Here is a 17,172-nt window from a genome sequence, read left to right as displayed (position 1 = left end):
TTTTAATGGTTTTCATCTCCTCATCCTAGAAAACGCCATTCTGGAAAGAGTCATTCGACTCCACCATTTAATATCTTAGCACAGCATCGTGCGATTTGATGACGGAAAATGTTGCTTCGACAGGCCTCGTGACAAGCAAATAAGTAATTTATTGCGCGCAGCTACCGACGGTACCTGCTAGTACACGGTGAATTCCTACCGGCTACTGACCGGCGACCCCTATCTACAGTCTCGAAACGACTTTTCAGGTTTAGGAGCTAGCTCGTGTCACGTTTCCCACGGCGGCCGGCGGTACCAGTTGCATATATATGTACGCACACGCAAGAAAATCCGCCGTAAAATGCGTCTTGAACGCTCTGGAGAAATATTGATATTTTTACGTCACACGGGTTCATTATTGCTCGTCCGCGATATTAAGTTTGCATAACGCCTCGGCCATTAACGGCTACCGTTGGCAATTAGTGCCGAGGTACGTTAGACTATAATACACACGTTTATATTTAAAAGTTTGCGAAATATTACACACTTGGAGTAATGAAGTTAAAAAAAACAGTAGCGATAAGGAACTTCAATTTACAAAACAATTATTAATTTAAATAAATCATTAGTTAATTGCTCATTTCTTAACAGAAGTCATTAAAGTGCACTATTGGAAGACAAAGTGGAGTGAAGTGAGTCACGCGGGTCTTCAAGATCAGTCGGAACTGTTATTAAGTCATCGAGTACGATATAAGGTATTCGCGGTGAATCGAAAATGGCGATAAATGATAATTAAATCGGCGATGATATCATCGGCATAGCGGTAGCCAAGGTCGCTCAACAAATTCAATTGCACAATTATCTGGGAAATCAGTTCACCGTCGCGACTAGGGCGATGTAGAAAGGCGTCTGTATGCCACCGTGCTCGCGATTATTACCTTTACCTTATCCAGTTACTTCGACGGCCTCAAGGTTACGAGAACGTTGCACCTATTCGACGATTTCCCAGGCGAGTACGCTCGCTCTAAGCACGCGGCAGAAAAATTAAGGTACACATGCACGATGATATATATTGCGAGAGGCAAGAAAGCATCGGGCGTAGAATGAAACGCCTCGGAAACACTCCGATGCCATATTTAGAGAGGAGCTAGAGGGGAAATCGTAAAACCGAGAGCTACTAATTTCTACGTAGGATCACCCAGGAAGTGATCGAGCGAAATACTTGGGGTACGCGAGATATAAATCCAGCGGCCGAGTCTCTTCGTTCAATCGCATAAATAAATGCGTTACGCACATATATTCGTGTATACGTACTCATAAAAAAAACACTTGTGGAATCATGTTCTTCGCAATCGCTCTGATAGCTATTGGCGAAATCTGGGCGACGATCGCGAACCGGCAGATAATCACAGATTATTGCCTCGAGCGCCCATCGTTTTACGACTTTGAAATACAGACAGAGCTCTGGGAATGTATTTAAAATACTTTTAACCCATTAAGGATCAAGACAAATTTTGTTCTCAAAATTTTAAATCCTTTTAATGGCAAGTTACTATGCCCTTAAAGAGCCTACTTGCCAAACATTTTCACTCTGGGGTTGGTCGTTTAGACAGGGGGGGAGATGATCGATTTTGTGACCATTGGTCTAAATTTGGTCCCAAAGTTGACCTATTTTTTTAGTCGAAAATTCGTTCTTAATGAGTTAATTCAAAAACAGTATTTATAAGACAAGATAATTGTATTTTGTATTTTAGCGGAGCACATGAAAATATTTTGTATCTTGTATTTGATGGGAGTATGTAAAAGTATTTCGTACTTTGTATTTCAAATACTGAGATTGACAATTAATCTTATTATTTAAATACAAAATACAGAAAACTTTCAATCTTTCAATTTTAAGTACAAAATACTTTTATATGCTCCGCTAAAACACAAAATACACAGTAAAGTAAATCATTTACTATTCTCAAGACAGTAAGCACGAACAACTTTCAAGACTTTATATACTTATATTTTTTATCGCGCAGTAAAGTAAATTTTGTCAGGTTAAGCCAAAAAATACGTCGATAAAATAAATTTTAGTGAGATGTGTGATAATTTATAGATTTATTTTACGAAATATAAAAAGTACCTTACAGTATAACTGTATATGAGGATCGCTCATTTACCAGAAAAGTAAAATAAATTTTACATAAGTGGACTCTTGTCCCTATAGGGATCTGCATATTCCATAAAATTTTAGCACATGTATTACTTTACATTTTTCTGTTTGCTCAATAATCAGGCCACGACGCGAATGTCGCCAATTTACGACGCTTTTCCCCGGGTATCCCACGCTCAAGAGACTCCGGCCGTGCAATTATATATCAATTATCATTTGCGCGGCTATTAATGAATTAAAGGCGCTTATAATGCCGGTCTCACGTTCATCGCGCATGAATCTTTGAGGGCTAAACGTCGGGCGAGCGCGTCAGTATCTATCCGCGAGCGGGCCGTATATCCCACAAATTTTATCACCCTGTCCAACGTATCGATGAAAAATGCCTATCTTTTCCAGGCTTCGCTTTAATAAGCATTGCCTGCGGTGAGCACGCTCGCCGCCGCGCCGAGAAATTGTTAATGTCATTGCGCCATCGTGCACCGCAATAATATAATTACCACATTATGATATACGAATTCGGGATCGCCTCTCTGTCTCTATTATGAGCTTGATTTTAATCAGTCGTTTCATTCTTTTGAATGTGCGATTCTTGGAAATACCTATGTATAATATTTCTTAAATGGTATTCTTCGAAATTTTTTGAACTGGTATTCGCAAATTCAGTATGCATACAGAAAAATACATGCTGTATTTAAATATTAATAACTTGTTTTAAATATATATTTCAAAAGTTCACATAAATCTGTAAATCTAGATAGGTATCATAAATTCATCAATCACTCAAACTTATTCAAAATATATTCTGATTTTCTATATTCTTTAGACTCCACTTTTAGATCTTTGAGTAAATCATAACCACTATATTTCGCCCGACTAGAAAATAATAACGTTTGCCACTAATGTCTTTCCTGTCTTCCCTTTTTTTATAGCATAATTTATGTACCTAAATGTATGCTGCAACAACTATTTTTAATTTGTTATTGTTCATTATATATGTGTATTTTATTAGATGCAGTATAAAACAAAATTAAATCACACTATAAATCGCAGAAATGCCCGCAACAATCATAAAATTTGGTTTGAAGCTCGGTTCAAGATTCGACTCAAAGCTCAGCTCGAGGCTTGACTCGAAGCTCTACTCGAAACTCAGCTCGAAGCTCGACTTGAAACTCAGCTCGCGGCTCAGCTCAAAGTTCTACTCGAGGCTCACTTCATGACTTCGGTTTAATGATCTAGATGCACCTTTAAATCTAAAACAAATTTGATTAGTATAAAAAGTCAATTAAAGTTAAATTATTAGAAATGTTTGAAGAATCTAAATTGATAGAAACAAGAAAACATAAAAATTTGAAAAAGTCGTATTTTTTCATGTTTCATAATTTTTTACATAACATAATTTCTCAAGAAAGATAGAAAACGTATACTTCCTTGTATATACATCATAATTAATGGATGTGTTTATTATATGCAAAGAATTTTATTTTTCCGATGTCTGTAAACGGACATCTCAGAATCAGGGATGGGTGGAGAGTTCGGTTATTTTCACGTTTCTTCTCGTAGAGGCACTCGTATTCGCGCGATGCAGTATCATTTTATTGTCGCAGTAAACGCTAATCGTGGTACTTATTTACCTATTTGATGATTCTATCTGGCGAAAGTATAATACATTTGCTGCCATTATGGAGGACTCCGTACTAAACTTATCCGCCATTAAATGCACGTTCATGGATTTATCTTACCGATCGCCCCTTAGCGATAATTAGCTTCTTAATGTGGCTCTCACAAAACCAGTGCGCCCTATCAAATTCCGTACATAATTGCATAATAAACTTATTTGTTTTATTGCCGCAAATGCAGTAAAACAATCGTGCTCTAAACAAAAAATTTGAACTGCCTATCTGTAATTTACACTAAAAAAAAAATACTAAATTTTAATAAATATTTGTTTGGAGAGTTCTAAGTAATTATTTATTAAATGTAAATAAATATTTATATTTAGTAGTATTAAAACAAGTATGTATTAAGATTTAGTAACTTTTTTCATTGTACTATTATCTTAGATCGATTAAACACGCCACGCGCGTAATTTAAACGAACGTTTCTTTGCCATGCAGTTCCTCAATTCGTGCAATGAACGCATCCATGCGCGCGCAATCAAATCGCTCAATCTAGCGGCCTACCCAACCCGTTTTTAACGAGATATTTCCGTATTGTCGCGCGCACACACGCGAAAGCGCGCTTCGGTATATCCTCGTCCAGTCGTGTCAGCGCTAAATGGACCATCAGGGTCGCCATAAATCCCGGGGCTATCAGATCAGCGGCCGCAGTAGACTGTTCCAGATATAACGACGGACCACCGCCCAGTAATGGAAGAGCTCTCTGTCGACGCGCAAGAGATACGTTCCAGATGGGATCTGTTCTCGCGGACCTGTCCGCGAGGACACGCGGACTCCACCTGACTTCGTCATTAACCCTTTCGCTTTGTTCTTGACGAAATGGTATTAAATATCATATAAATTATGCTTTGTGTGTACTTAGATTCTCAAGCTTGCTTCTAATTGTCCTATATGTAGGTATATCGAGTTATATTTATACAAAATAATTTAATGATAAAGAAAAGAGAGCTTTAAACATATTGCTATATAAATTTCTAATAACCACTTCAAGTTCAATACTCAAATATTCTCAAGAAAATCAATAATGTGATATTTCGTTTAATTTTATACATTATATTATATAATATAGTGTGTACAATATAATGTATAATTTTGTACAGTATATTTTAAGTAATAGAATATATTTAAAGAAATATATTTTTTAAGTAAAAGTTTATCTAATCAGGTATAACATTAATATAATTATTTTTCAAAGCGCGCACATGCTTGCGGAAGACAAATTTAAATTGCGATTTTTTCGAATTGATATACTTTTACGTCACAAAATTGAATATGTTTTTAAAAATGGAATATGTATACAGAAACACCAATTTTACAGAAGTATCTAAAAATTTAGCTAGGTACAGAACTGAAAATAATTTTATTGAAGCATTAAAATAATTTACGTGGAATCTCAACTATGATGAGCAATGCTGTAGCAAAAAGTTTTCCAGCAACTTGTTTGAGTATCCTAAATTATTTTGATAGTTCAACATAATGGTAGTTCAAACCAATAACATGATTTTCAGAGACCTGTATCCAGCTAAATATACTTTAACAAAACCATTCTTTTCGTATAAAATTAATTTTGGATGTTTTAATTACAATAAGTTTTTTTTAAATAAAACAATTTAAAGATTCAAAAATTCGAGCAATAAAACGATAACATATCTGCTTGACTTTCCGACATACATTTATTATCTACAACTTAACGGTCAATTTCGGATTAGTATTGATAAGTTGGATAAGCATCTCCGTCCAAAATCTGTCGAGAAACGGTGCATTTCGCCGAAACAGGTATAAAAAACTGAGAAACGTTGTTAATTACACGGTCGTGCTGATATCGATACCGGCTACCGGAGACGACATAACTGGGCCGCACGGCCGCCAGTAAAGATGGCATCGTGCACACTAACGAGTAACAAGTGGGGTGACGTTTCAGTTAGGCTTTACTTCGCCCAGGACTGGCAAGGAGGCAGATATCAGTATGCCACGACGAACTACCTATCGCCTTGCTTGGCCGAAGGCTAATTAACACGGAGATTCATTATCGACACCTTAGCTGCTCGTCCGACTACTGTCTTAATTTAAACAAGATCCGTGGTTCTTTGCTGCAATTGCAATTAATGATTTATAACTAGGAAAATATTGTTACTGTAACTTTCCAAAAGACTGACGCGTTCTATTTCTACTCTAAGAGAAAAGTTTTTGATATTTATGACTTTATAATTAAATACATGTTACCATTATTACTGCTACAATGTTAATAATAATAATAGATGTATAGTATAGTTCTATCAATACATACATACATTGATACCAAAATGACTACAAACTGTAGTTGCTATAGGGAAGTTGTAATTATTATAATTTAACTATAATTTGTAGTCTGTAGGATACTTATACTTTTTAGAGCAACCATATAAAATAGTACATAATGTAACTGTACAACATTACATTACCTAATTATAATTATATAATGTATAATTGTTCAGTTAAATATCGCGTACATATAATGTAATGATTGATCGAGAATTTTGATTTTTTCATTACATTTTAGAGACGGAATTTATTGAATTTAAAAAAATCTAAATTTGGAACTTTATTATAAATGTAAAGTAACATCGAAAATTAAAAAAATTGTTTCAAGAAACGTTTTATTTGGCATTAAAAAAGACTGATTAGGATTCGTTTGGAATATTTTAAATGTGTAAAGTGCTTCTGCTTTCAAGTCGCACTTCTCATTTTCGATTCGAAAGTACGAATTAGAATCATCGCGTGCGTCGAATCAGTACTTGAACACATATCTTCCTTTCACGGTAACTTTCAAGTACTAATACCACCGGCATCATTACTTCAATGTACACAATGACGCTTTCGCCATGCAAAGTAGAAATTTGTACTAGGCGCAAGTAGCAATTGACTACCTGCGATCGGTTGCGCGTGCTTTGCATACAGCACATGAGTGCTGCACATCGAGTTAGTTACGCTTAAATGCAAATTGATGTTTTAATCGATCGTTTGGTACTTTGCGATTATACGTACAATAGGCTTGTCCACTTCAATTAATCGACGCCGAATATCTTGAGAATAACATTTCTTATCACAAAGCTCACAAGTGTTTACATAAAAATCTACTCGTCTTAATTTTTCCTCTTAAACAGAAAAAAAATATGTTTTATAATAAAAAAAATTAATTAATGCTAAAAGTTACATTATATATTGTATGAAAATTAAATTTTTTTCTGTATATGTCATTTTTTATTGCATATATATATGTATCTATATATTATTGCATTATAGAATTAGAAAGATCAAATTTGTCTAAGAATAATAATGATCTCTGTCTGATTAGATTATTTATTGCGCACATAGTACAGCGCTAATTCCCAAGAGCCAAACTTATTATAATTATATTTTTTCTTAGGGAATTAAGATTATCATTCGTTTGATTAGATTATGTTATAATAATGTGTAACGTCCAGCGAACATCAGCCGATCACTCAAATAACATAGAGAGTTAAAAAAAATTTTTTTTAATTTAGTATGTCATCAACTCTTAGTTCATTTTCAAACGCAAAAAGAATTTTTAAAACTTTTCAGAAAAAGAATCCTTTTTGCATCTCAAAATGAATTCAGAATTGATGACGTATGATTAAATCCTTTTTGTGCTATTTAAACAGCTGACACGCCGTTCATCACGGATGCAAGGAAAGGATGCACCACGTTATTATATAGTAACACGACGCATGAGTTCGTACCGTAAACGCGAAAACTCTATTCACAGGCGGCGTTTACGTGTTCAGCGCGTGAACGTCCCAAATGGCCAACGTTCCGCGCTTACGTGAGACAATTAGATTAACATTTAATTGTGACGACATATAATTTTTATAAACTAAAGTATCCTATATAGAACGTCGCTCCATTAAAATACTTAAAGATTTGCGGTGGAAGATCATAATTCTGTCAAAATAGGTTTTACATAATAATCAATTAATTATTGCAAAACTCTAAATCGTTATAAAACCCAAGGAGAGCAACAAGTCACAATAACGTCAAAATGATATTAAAATGATTCGAAAATGATTGAAAAATGACTTTTAATGATCATTTTAGAGTCATTTTGACATTATTATGATATCATAATGACTTGTTGTTTTACTTGGGAAAAAATATTAATTATCGAATGTCAGCGTTCGCACCATAAAACCAATAATAAATTTGTTAACCGAATCAGTCGTTATATAAAGCAGTTAATAATCGCGAGAATAAGATACGCGAAAACTTATATAGAAAAACTGCGATAATTAAGAACTCACTTGATGATGAGATTTCGATCGAGTTGGAGCGCGAATGATCGCAAAGGAGGCTTGCAACTCCCTTAATATTAGTTACTACAAATCTGCATTTGGAAGCACGATTATTTTATTAATTAGGTCTCGTGGAATTCTAGATGCTCGATCATGATGTTGACGCATGTTCACGACACCCTCTTTACCGCGAGACGTCACCTCATGATGTATACATACAAATATAAACTAGTCCTTTGCAGGACCTGCACGCATTACTCAGGAATCACGCCGAGTATTCCTTTTGAAGTACGAGTTATGAATGACTCACGAAACTAACACAAAGGTATTTATAAATTTTTGAAATTTTGGATTTAATATTTATTGTTAGAAATTTCTCGCAATCGTCGAATAGGACTTAGAGATTTTAGCGCAACATCAGAACAAGAACTTAGAAATTTTAAGTGGTTCCGAAATAAGAACTTGTAAATTTCTCGTGACGTTCAAATCGTGAACTTGGAAATTTTCTCGTAATAATAAATAAGAACTTAGAATTTTCACGCGGGTTTGGAAGTGGTTCATCGATTTCTCTCGGTCTATTACAGTGTAACTTAGGATTTTTGCCTCTTCTGGGCTACAGAAATTAGAATTTTACCACAATCTTAGGCGTCGTCTACAATACACGGAGTAAGAAGTAAGAGTAAGAAATTGACCAATCACAGTCGATTATTCTTCTCACATTCAACTGTGATTGGTCAATTTCTTATAGCGTTTTCGGCCCGATCGGGTTTGCACCAACCTGGGTTGGATAAATCTTTCCTATTGGTTGACGTCACCCGCTCTACCAATAGAAGAGCACAAAACGCCATTAATCCAACCCAGGTTGGTGCAAACCTGGCCGGGCCGAAAACGCTATTACTCTTACTTCTTACTTTGTGTATTGTAGACGGGCCTTTATTGATCATTACGCCGGCGTAAATATGCTCCATGGGACACTCGATGTTTGTACAGGATATCAATCATGAAACTTTATCCCTACGATGGATAGTGAAAAGTGAAAAATTTCTTCATTAATTTCAATGGTAAAAATTTTCACTTTTCACTTTCCATCCTAGAGATAAAGTTTTATGATTGATACCCTGGCGTAAGGCCGGAATCAGACTACGCATTGAAGAATAAGATTGAAGATTGAAAGATTGAAGTTTGACTAATCAGAACAAAAGGAATCAAAATTTCTTTATCCTTATTGGTGAATTTCAATCTTTAATCTTTAATCTCAGTCTTCAATGCATAGTTCGATTCCGGCCTAACGAAAACGGGCGTAAAGTCTGTGACTGGCTAATTAGCTCCTTTACGCAGTACGCTAGCTCCATGGGATTTCACCTTCAGCTTTGCTCGTAGAGTGGTTGAACGTAAATGACTAGAATTTTAGATCCATAAGTAAGAACCAATCATTCGAAGAGCAAATTGCGTTCCGAAAGACATCGAAAAAAAGATGCTTTCGTGACTGATTTATGTATATGCGTCAACGCGCGCACGCGCAGACGGCACAATGTATGGCCCTGCGCACAATGGAGGAAGTATTAGGAACAGGAATAGATATTAAGATTTTAACCTATCAGAAACCGTATATTCCGGTGTAACTGGTATCTGGTAGGTTAAAATCTTAATATCTATTCCTGTTTCTAATATTTCCTCCATTGTGCGCAGGGCCTAAGAAAACCAGTGAATGCTAGGATCATTTTTATTGATTCTTCAGATCTTATAGTCAGTAGAAGTTTAAAGTGACGGAACATTCACAAAATACACATCTCTACTCCGTTATAAAGGAGACTTTAGAATGCATCAATTTCTGTCACAGATGGGACGATCACGACGAGGAGGCTGGAGAACTAAAGCCAGGCGGCGACTTAAGAAGGCCCTCTTGTCACAGGAGGGGCTGGACCCTTCAGTTTTCAAACAACCAGATGTCTTTCATGAACCAGCCGATCAGCAGGCATCTCGTCCTCCACGACTACCTGAATCTCTCTCTTGCATGCCGCAGGTAATTCGACTATCAATGTCCACAAGTTCGGAGGCTCCGACGAACAACTTAATTGTTCCGACACAACATCCGCCAGCCCCTGTATTCTTTAACTTGTTATCATAGTAATAATATCGTCGTTGTGCAGGCTTTATACATAGAGGGAGCACAAAATGAAGAATTGATGAAATACATGGAGACAAATTCAGAATTCGCAACAAACAGATTTATAACTAAAGAAGATAACATTCACCTTATAAAACAACGAGAACAAATAATAACAAATCGCAATGACTTATTGTCCGAGGGCCCTGGCAAGGCAGTGAAGCAGTGGCAAACCGTAAGTATTATGAAATGTACGTATTTATGTATATAACCATCAGATTTGATGCAATTTAAAGAATAATGCATTAAAAAAATCATCTAAATTGAAGAAATAAAAGAAACTGAATTGGAAATTTTCCAATCACTACAAACGGTTTAGATAATTTACAGAAACGTATCATTTTAGTTGCATTGATTTGAAATATGTGGAAAATAATTGTGAGTATGTGTATAGTATTCTAGAAGAAGAAGTACATACATTCTTTTGTTTGCATTGTGCAATCTTAATTTTATTTTATGTTTCCTTGGAAATATATAGCTTATTTTTTTTTACTGCATTTTCTACTTGTACAGCGAAATAAGTATATAAGGGCGCATTTAAATTAAAAGTTCAAAAGCAGACGCTGAAAAACAGAAGCTGTTTAATACAATATATAATAATGGTTATATTCTGGAAAAATTGCTTTGAAACTATTGCAAATTTAGTAGCAAATACTTTACAAGTATTTATGCTATCTTTGTAATATTAAATATTATGTTGTTCAATAGTTGATCGATATGATTACTAATATTTTCTTCTAAGAATAACTTTGATTTATCTCTGTCGAGAACGTGCGAGCAACAATCAGGATTAAATCTAAAAACATACAACATTCAACAATGAGATTCATTACAGCAGTTACAAAACAACCTTTTGAACGTGATTAATATATAAGGATGTATAATGCCATTTTGTATATTTTTTTCTTTCATAGGCACATCAGATACAGTTAGAAAAAAATGGAAACAATGATATTCTTCAATATCCTCCAGCAACGACGTCAGTTGAAATAATAAATGTCGAAAACGATACGGATATTAATACTGGTAAAAATATATATTTTACATACATATATATATATATATAAACATATACAAAAAAATTATTATCTACGCATTTTATAATATACTGTTACACAATAAGATAAAGACTATTTAATAGCTGCATTTAGTGGACTCAACAGTTGAGTGAGCGCTCGCTGTTGTTCTTTTAGATCATCTAATCAGATCTAGACGAATATACTAATAGTAGCGAGCGCTTACTCAACTGTTAAGTCCACTAAATGCAACCAATGTATTACAAATTGTATTTACCAGGGAATGGAAAATTACTTTATAAAGGTAACAAGTTACTCGTTACGAGTAGAAAGAGTAACATTACTACTAAGTTACGATTACTACTTACTGATTTTTAAAACTAATTCGTTACAGTTACCGTTACTTGAGAAAGTAACTTTTCGTTACTTTACCGTTACTTTTTTAAAATCGACAACCACCAATCACAGCAGTAAAGTGCCTAAGGGCTTTCTAATCTCAAACGCCTATGTCTAGTGTCCAATCGAACAGTGTCCAATCGTGTGCAAAGTAACGACAAAAGTAACTGTAAAATTCGTTACCGTTACCAAAAAATGTAACTATGTTACCGTTACAGTTACCAAAAGAAAGTAACGCAGTTTCCAGTAAAGTTACCAAAAAGGTAATTTGTAACTGTAACTTCGTTACAAGTGACGAGTTACTTCCATTTCCTAGTATTTACCACATATACACATACATATTTATATTTACAGAACCACGTACGCTTGAAGAAAACTTAGGAAGTGAGATAAATAAGGAAACTGATGAGCTGACAGATGTTGTAGAATGTTTAAATAATGAACAAGTCATTAAAATCAATACACATGCAGAAGGAAGGCCTAATACAAAAAGAAGGAGAACGAGAACAATACAGCGAATTAAAAATAAAATATATTGCGTCAGTAAGTGTAGTTTTATGTAAAATATAGTATAATGCAGAATAAACGCACAATCTGTGTTCAAATTGTTTTGAAACAAAGCATATACATGCGCGTAAAACTATGTACAAAATAAAGGAGTAAGAATAAATATTAAATATTAACGTCAAGAAACGAGAAATAGAGGTTACATAATGCACAATAGATACACATAAGACATAAAACATTCAAAATATCTTCTATCTTATTTGTATTCATTGTGTATTAATCTATTTTTGTGTTTAATCTATTTTTATTTTTTATATTTAATTCAATGTTTATTCCAATTTCTCTATTATCCGAAGATCTTAATATATATATATGTATAAAATTAAGGCTACATGTGTATGTTATTATTTATTTATTTTATAGAAAAAAAGAATTTAGGAACTAATGTGCAATTGCAAAAAACACGACAAAGATTTGCGGAAATTTCAGAAAGTAATGCTAAAGCTTTGCAGGTAACATATTTAATATTGCATTACGATATGTAAGCCAAGTTTATTATATAATAAAATATTTTATCTTTTGTGTTATAGTTGTTTGCAGAAGCTGCAATGAAGCAGGCTAATGCTGCAATGATAGCAGCGGAAAATGACCGTCAACGGAACGTTTTGGATGAACAACGGCTTACATTGAATGAGAAAAAGTTACAAATAGATAAAGATCTGCTTCAAACTATGAATAGTGTACATAGATTAATGGAAAAGATATTGGACAAAAATTAATAGATTTGAATTTATTCTGTATATGTTTTTTGTACTGCTGCTTTATTTTAAAAGAAATTGATATTTGTTTAAATGTAATAAGTACGTAACAAATTAACGTCCAATTTCTTCACCACTAGATAAGGTTAAAAATGTTATTATTACTTTTAAATAAATAAATAAATTCCTTTCACAGTATCTTCTACAATAAAACGTTTCTGTATGCGGCAAGTGTTCGTCCTTGAAATTCTGCCTTTATGATCTATATTGAGCCTATGATGCAAGTTTTCATTGTCTATTTCGTCTAATTCTACGTCTTGTATGCCATGTGCAATCCTCACGTTGTGCATGTCAGCATATGCATTAATAATTTTGCCAGTCATACTTGGTTTACACATTAACCTCTTCTGAGCCGACATCTAAACGCTGCTTTTTAAACACCAAAGTAATGTTCTATACATGACCTATCGCAAATCCATATCAGAACCTAGACGTATTTGATACTTCGTGTTTTAGAGTAAACATTAGCCATGGCCCTAGGCTGCATGCATCCGTCATCATCTTACCCAGTAAACGAGAAATTATTGAGAAATGTTGAAAATATTTATTGAAGTAATGTCGAGTCAAGTTTTTGAATTTTTTAAATCTGTTTTCTATCCGTAATCTACTTGAATTAGTAATTATCGATTAATTTATTTTCTGTATCTCAATGTGCATAGAAATGAAACATGCGACCAATCCGATTGAAACCGTAATTATATATTAGTAATTTACTTTTGGTGTCTTACCCAATATTCAAAGTAATAAACGTACGACTAATTCATTTGAATTTAATGTGCGGTATTGAAGAATTGTCTAACATGGGAGATCCACCAACTGCTAGTTACCGATCTCAGCAAGTAATATCGTTGAAAAGCACGCACCGAGGTAATATACATAAATCGTTGCCTCCCAAACAAAAATCCCGGTGTGATATACAAAGTGTGTAACATTGTGGATCCATGGCGACAAGGTAATTTCTAGACATAACCCTGGCCATGACAGTGCAGATTATATTCGGGAGTCATCCTAACTATTACCGTGAATCTGTAATGTTGTATACTCTGTTTATAGTACTGGAACTCATTCGGGAAGAAACGATTCATATATTTGTGATCACTTTGGTGCATGTTTTCCAACGATAAATCACTTTCTGGGATCGCAGACTAGCATTTCATTTTTTAATCTATATGAATCCATAAGAGTTCACATTATTATATTTATCTAGAAACGTATTCAGTGTGTACAGTTTCTGTAAAATTTAATACCTTTTTCGCAGATAATGCGGATTCGAAAACTTGATTTATACGGATTAATCCAATCCAATCCGTTTTCGTTTGCTGGGATAAGATTAAAATAAGTAAGTTATAAGATTCTGAAGAATGTAAATTCGGATAACACAATATTAGAGAACTGTTTGAGCCGCGCTAGGTGTCTTGTGTCGAATTTATTATATATAAACAAGAAAGTGAGTCAGTAAATAAATTCAAATGTTTCGACAATATGATAATTCTTTAATTGGTTTTTTATGTGATCATTCTCAGTGATACAATATAAAATGATAAGTAACTAGTCGAGTATTAGTACGAATTTATACATATTACTTAATCTATAGTCGAGTGAACACATTAATTTCTCTTTGTATATTACTTGGACGTCCATATGCAATTTTATTATAAATTGTCTTATGGAGTGACAGATCCTAAGTGAGATGGTCTGAGGGTATATAATTTAAAGAAATGAATTGAAGAAATAATTTATATTAAAAATTGTATGGTAAATTTCAAGGAAATCTCAATAAAATAAAGTAAATGAGAGAGATATATAAAAAATTTTCATTTTATTATATTATATATTAGGTTAAAACAAAAGTATTAATTTATTTTCTATTTAATTTTATATCAAGTATTTATTAGTATTTATTATACATGTCATAAATTGTACATATATGTATAATTGTATATATAATTTGTTTAAATAAAGTATGTTTAATAAAATTAAGACAAAAGATTTACATAGTATCTTTAATAAACAAAAAAGAGCAACATATATGAAAATATATAGAAAATAAAAAATAAAATTGTATATGTATATACATTAACTATATAATTTATAACTATATATTTTTCTAATTACTTCCAGCAAGTTTTATTTCTCTCTCCTGTACTTTTATTACATATTCCTTTGTAATTATAAATCCATATAATTATAATAATTAATAAAATGTGGAGGTAAGAACTAGTCAATATTTGACCATATATTAACTCTTTTACGTTGATATTTTTGACAACTTTATTTCGATATTCTTGACGATTTTTATGATTATGTTATTTTTATCCAAATATTAAGCTTATACTGAAGAGAATCCAAATTAGGATCGAAACGTATATTTGTCTTTTATAATAAAGTATATGTATTCACACACTTATAATCTGTGCTTAGCTCTTAAAGGCTTCTTTTTAACTTCTTGATTTACTTGATTTGAATTATCTATATAATTATATTTTAAATGTTTTTTTTTAAATATTTAGATTATATAAATTAAATAAACTTACCATGTTATTTATGTATTTAATGTATAAGACTTATTGTTAGTAATGATCACAAACGTTTGAGTCAGTAATTTTAAGAGTATATATATATATATATATGTAACAGTCTTTTTAATCGATCAAAATCTAAATGATTTTGAAGGAGCGAATGAATAAAGGACCAATTTGAAAATATACGTTAAATTTGAGTTGATGATGGGTAGCATATTTGTGTTTTTGCAGAACACTTTGTATTGTCACTATAAGTACCTAATCGATTACATATGAGTACGTATATGCTTGATCTTTCAGAGTCTAATTTCTCACATTTAATTTGTACTTCACATTTTTGATCATTTGTCAGAGAATAAGATCATCTTCATTTTCTTCTAAAAAAAAGCTCAACTCTTGCTCAACTTCTTCTATATGAAATTCATTATTTTTCTTGTTTTTAATTAAACCTTCCTTCACCAGCTCTTTAATTGGAAAAATTGTGGGATTATAGCTGGGACTACGAGAGTCCTTTGATTTCCAATGAAATGTCACTGCAAATGAATAATTAGTCTGTCAAGAAAAGTTACTCTACAGGTATTTAAGTCTGAAGTGAACGCTTAACGGATTGCAATTATATTAAGAAGCTTTAGATATTCTTAAATTTACTAATTACAAAAATTCCATCATTTAATCAAATCTAATTTCCATATTTGTGGTTCGGAGTATCGAACATGTCTGGACTACCAAACTATATTATGTTATGATTGTTTGCTGAGGAAGACTCCAAAGAGAGTCGAAACGTTCAATCAATACTTTGAATAAAGAAAACACAGAAAAATGGAGTTAAGTCATCATTCCACATTAATATTGCGCACCCTCTCCCCGCTGATTCTTATTAGTTTTGAATTGGTTATTACTGTTATATAGAAATTACTCGTCTCGTAGAGCACTTATTATAGGTTTGTTCGCGTTACTTGAAATCCCTAAAAATTTTTGAACTTGAAAGAAGATAAATGCATATATATTCGGATCTTAAAGCAAGAGAAAGCAAAGATGCTGAGTGCAAAAAGTACATGTAACGCGAATAGACCTTATGTATCAAATAAAAGTGAAATAAATATATAAGGATATAAATTTTGGTAAATATAAGGATATAAATTTTGGTTTTATACGAATAGCTCTTTTAAGATAATTATGTAATGCAGTACATTCAAACGGACTATTGATAAATATTTTTTATCGAAACATGAACGAGTACAATCTACTGTACTTTATTTTCGAGAGAACGATGACCTAGATTCATGTGCCTCCGTGGCGCAATCGGCTAGCGCGTTCGGCTGTTAACCGAAAGGTTGGTGGTTCGAGCCCACCCGGGGGCGTTTTTTTGCATTAAATTTCGTCTCAAAATACGCGTGATTGAAAAAGGTCAATGAGCATTAATATTATTACAACTAAAAAGTTGTAAGTTAATATTTTTTTTTAAACTAGATTAAGTTAAGATCGATACTTATAAAATTCATTTAGTTAAGTTAAAAGTTAAATAAACAAAAAATTAACTCAAAGTTACGCTAAAATTGAATTAACTCAAGTTAAATAAAAGGTTAATTTAAAAACACATTTTCTTTATTAAGTCAGAATATCCTAATTTTATTTTTATAT

At 32.9% G+C, this 17,172-nt stretch overlaps 1 protein-coding gene and 1 non-coding gene across 2 annotated transcripts; both read left to right on the top strand.

Moving 5' to 3' along the window:
- Positions 1 to 9,777: 9,777 nt before the first annotated feature.
- On the top strand, positions 9,778 to 13,077 carry LOC108758340 (uncharacterized). The gene is made up of 7 exons (XM_018503227.1): positions 9,778 to 9,851; positions 9,946 to 10,128; positions 10,256 to 10,447; positions 11,187 to 11,298; positions 12,039 to 12,227; positions 12,615 to 12,703; positions 12,782 to 13,077. The coding sequence occupies exons 2-7, from the start codon at positions 9,946 to 9,948 to the stop codon at positions 12,968 to 12,970; spliced, it is 954 nt and encodes a 317-aa protein (XP_018358729.1). The 5' UTR covers positions 9,778 to 9,851; the 3' UTR covers positions 12,971 to 13,077.
- A 3,741-nt stretch (positions 13,078 to 16,818) lies between these two features.
- On the top strand, positions 16,819 to 16,892 carry TRNAN-GUU (transfer RNA asparagine (anticodon GUU)). Its single transcript has one exon. It is a non-coding gene; the product is annotated as a tRNA-Asn (tRNA).
- The last annotated feature ends 280 nt before the right edge of the window (positions 16,893 to 17,172 follow it).

The sequence above is a fragment of the Trachymyrmex cornetzi genome, unplaced genomic scaffold (genome assembly GCF_001594075.2).
Source record: "Trachymyrmex cornetzi isolate Tcor2-1 unplaced genomic scaffold, Tcor1.1 scaffold156, whole genome shotgun sequence".
Classification (NCBI taxonomy): Eukaryota; Metazoa; Arthropoda; class Insecta; order Hymenoptera; family Formicidae; genus Trachymyrmex; species Trachymyrmex cornetzi.
This window is presented reverse-complemented; position numbering and strand designations above follow the sequence as displayed.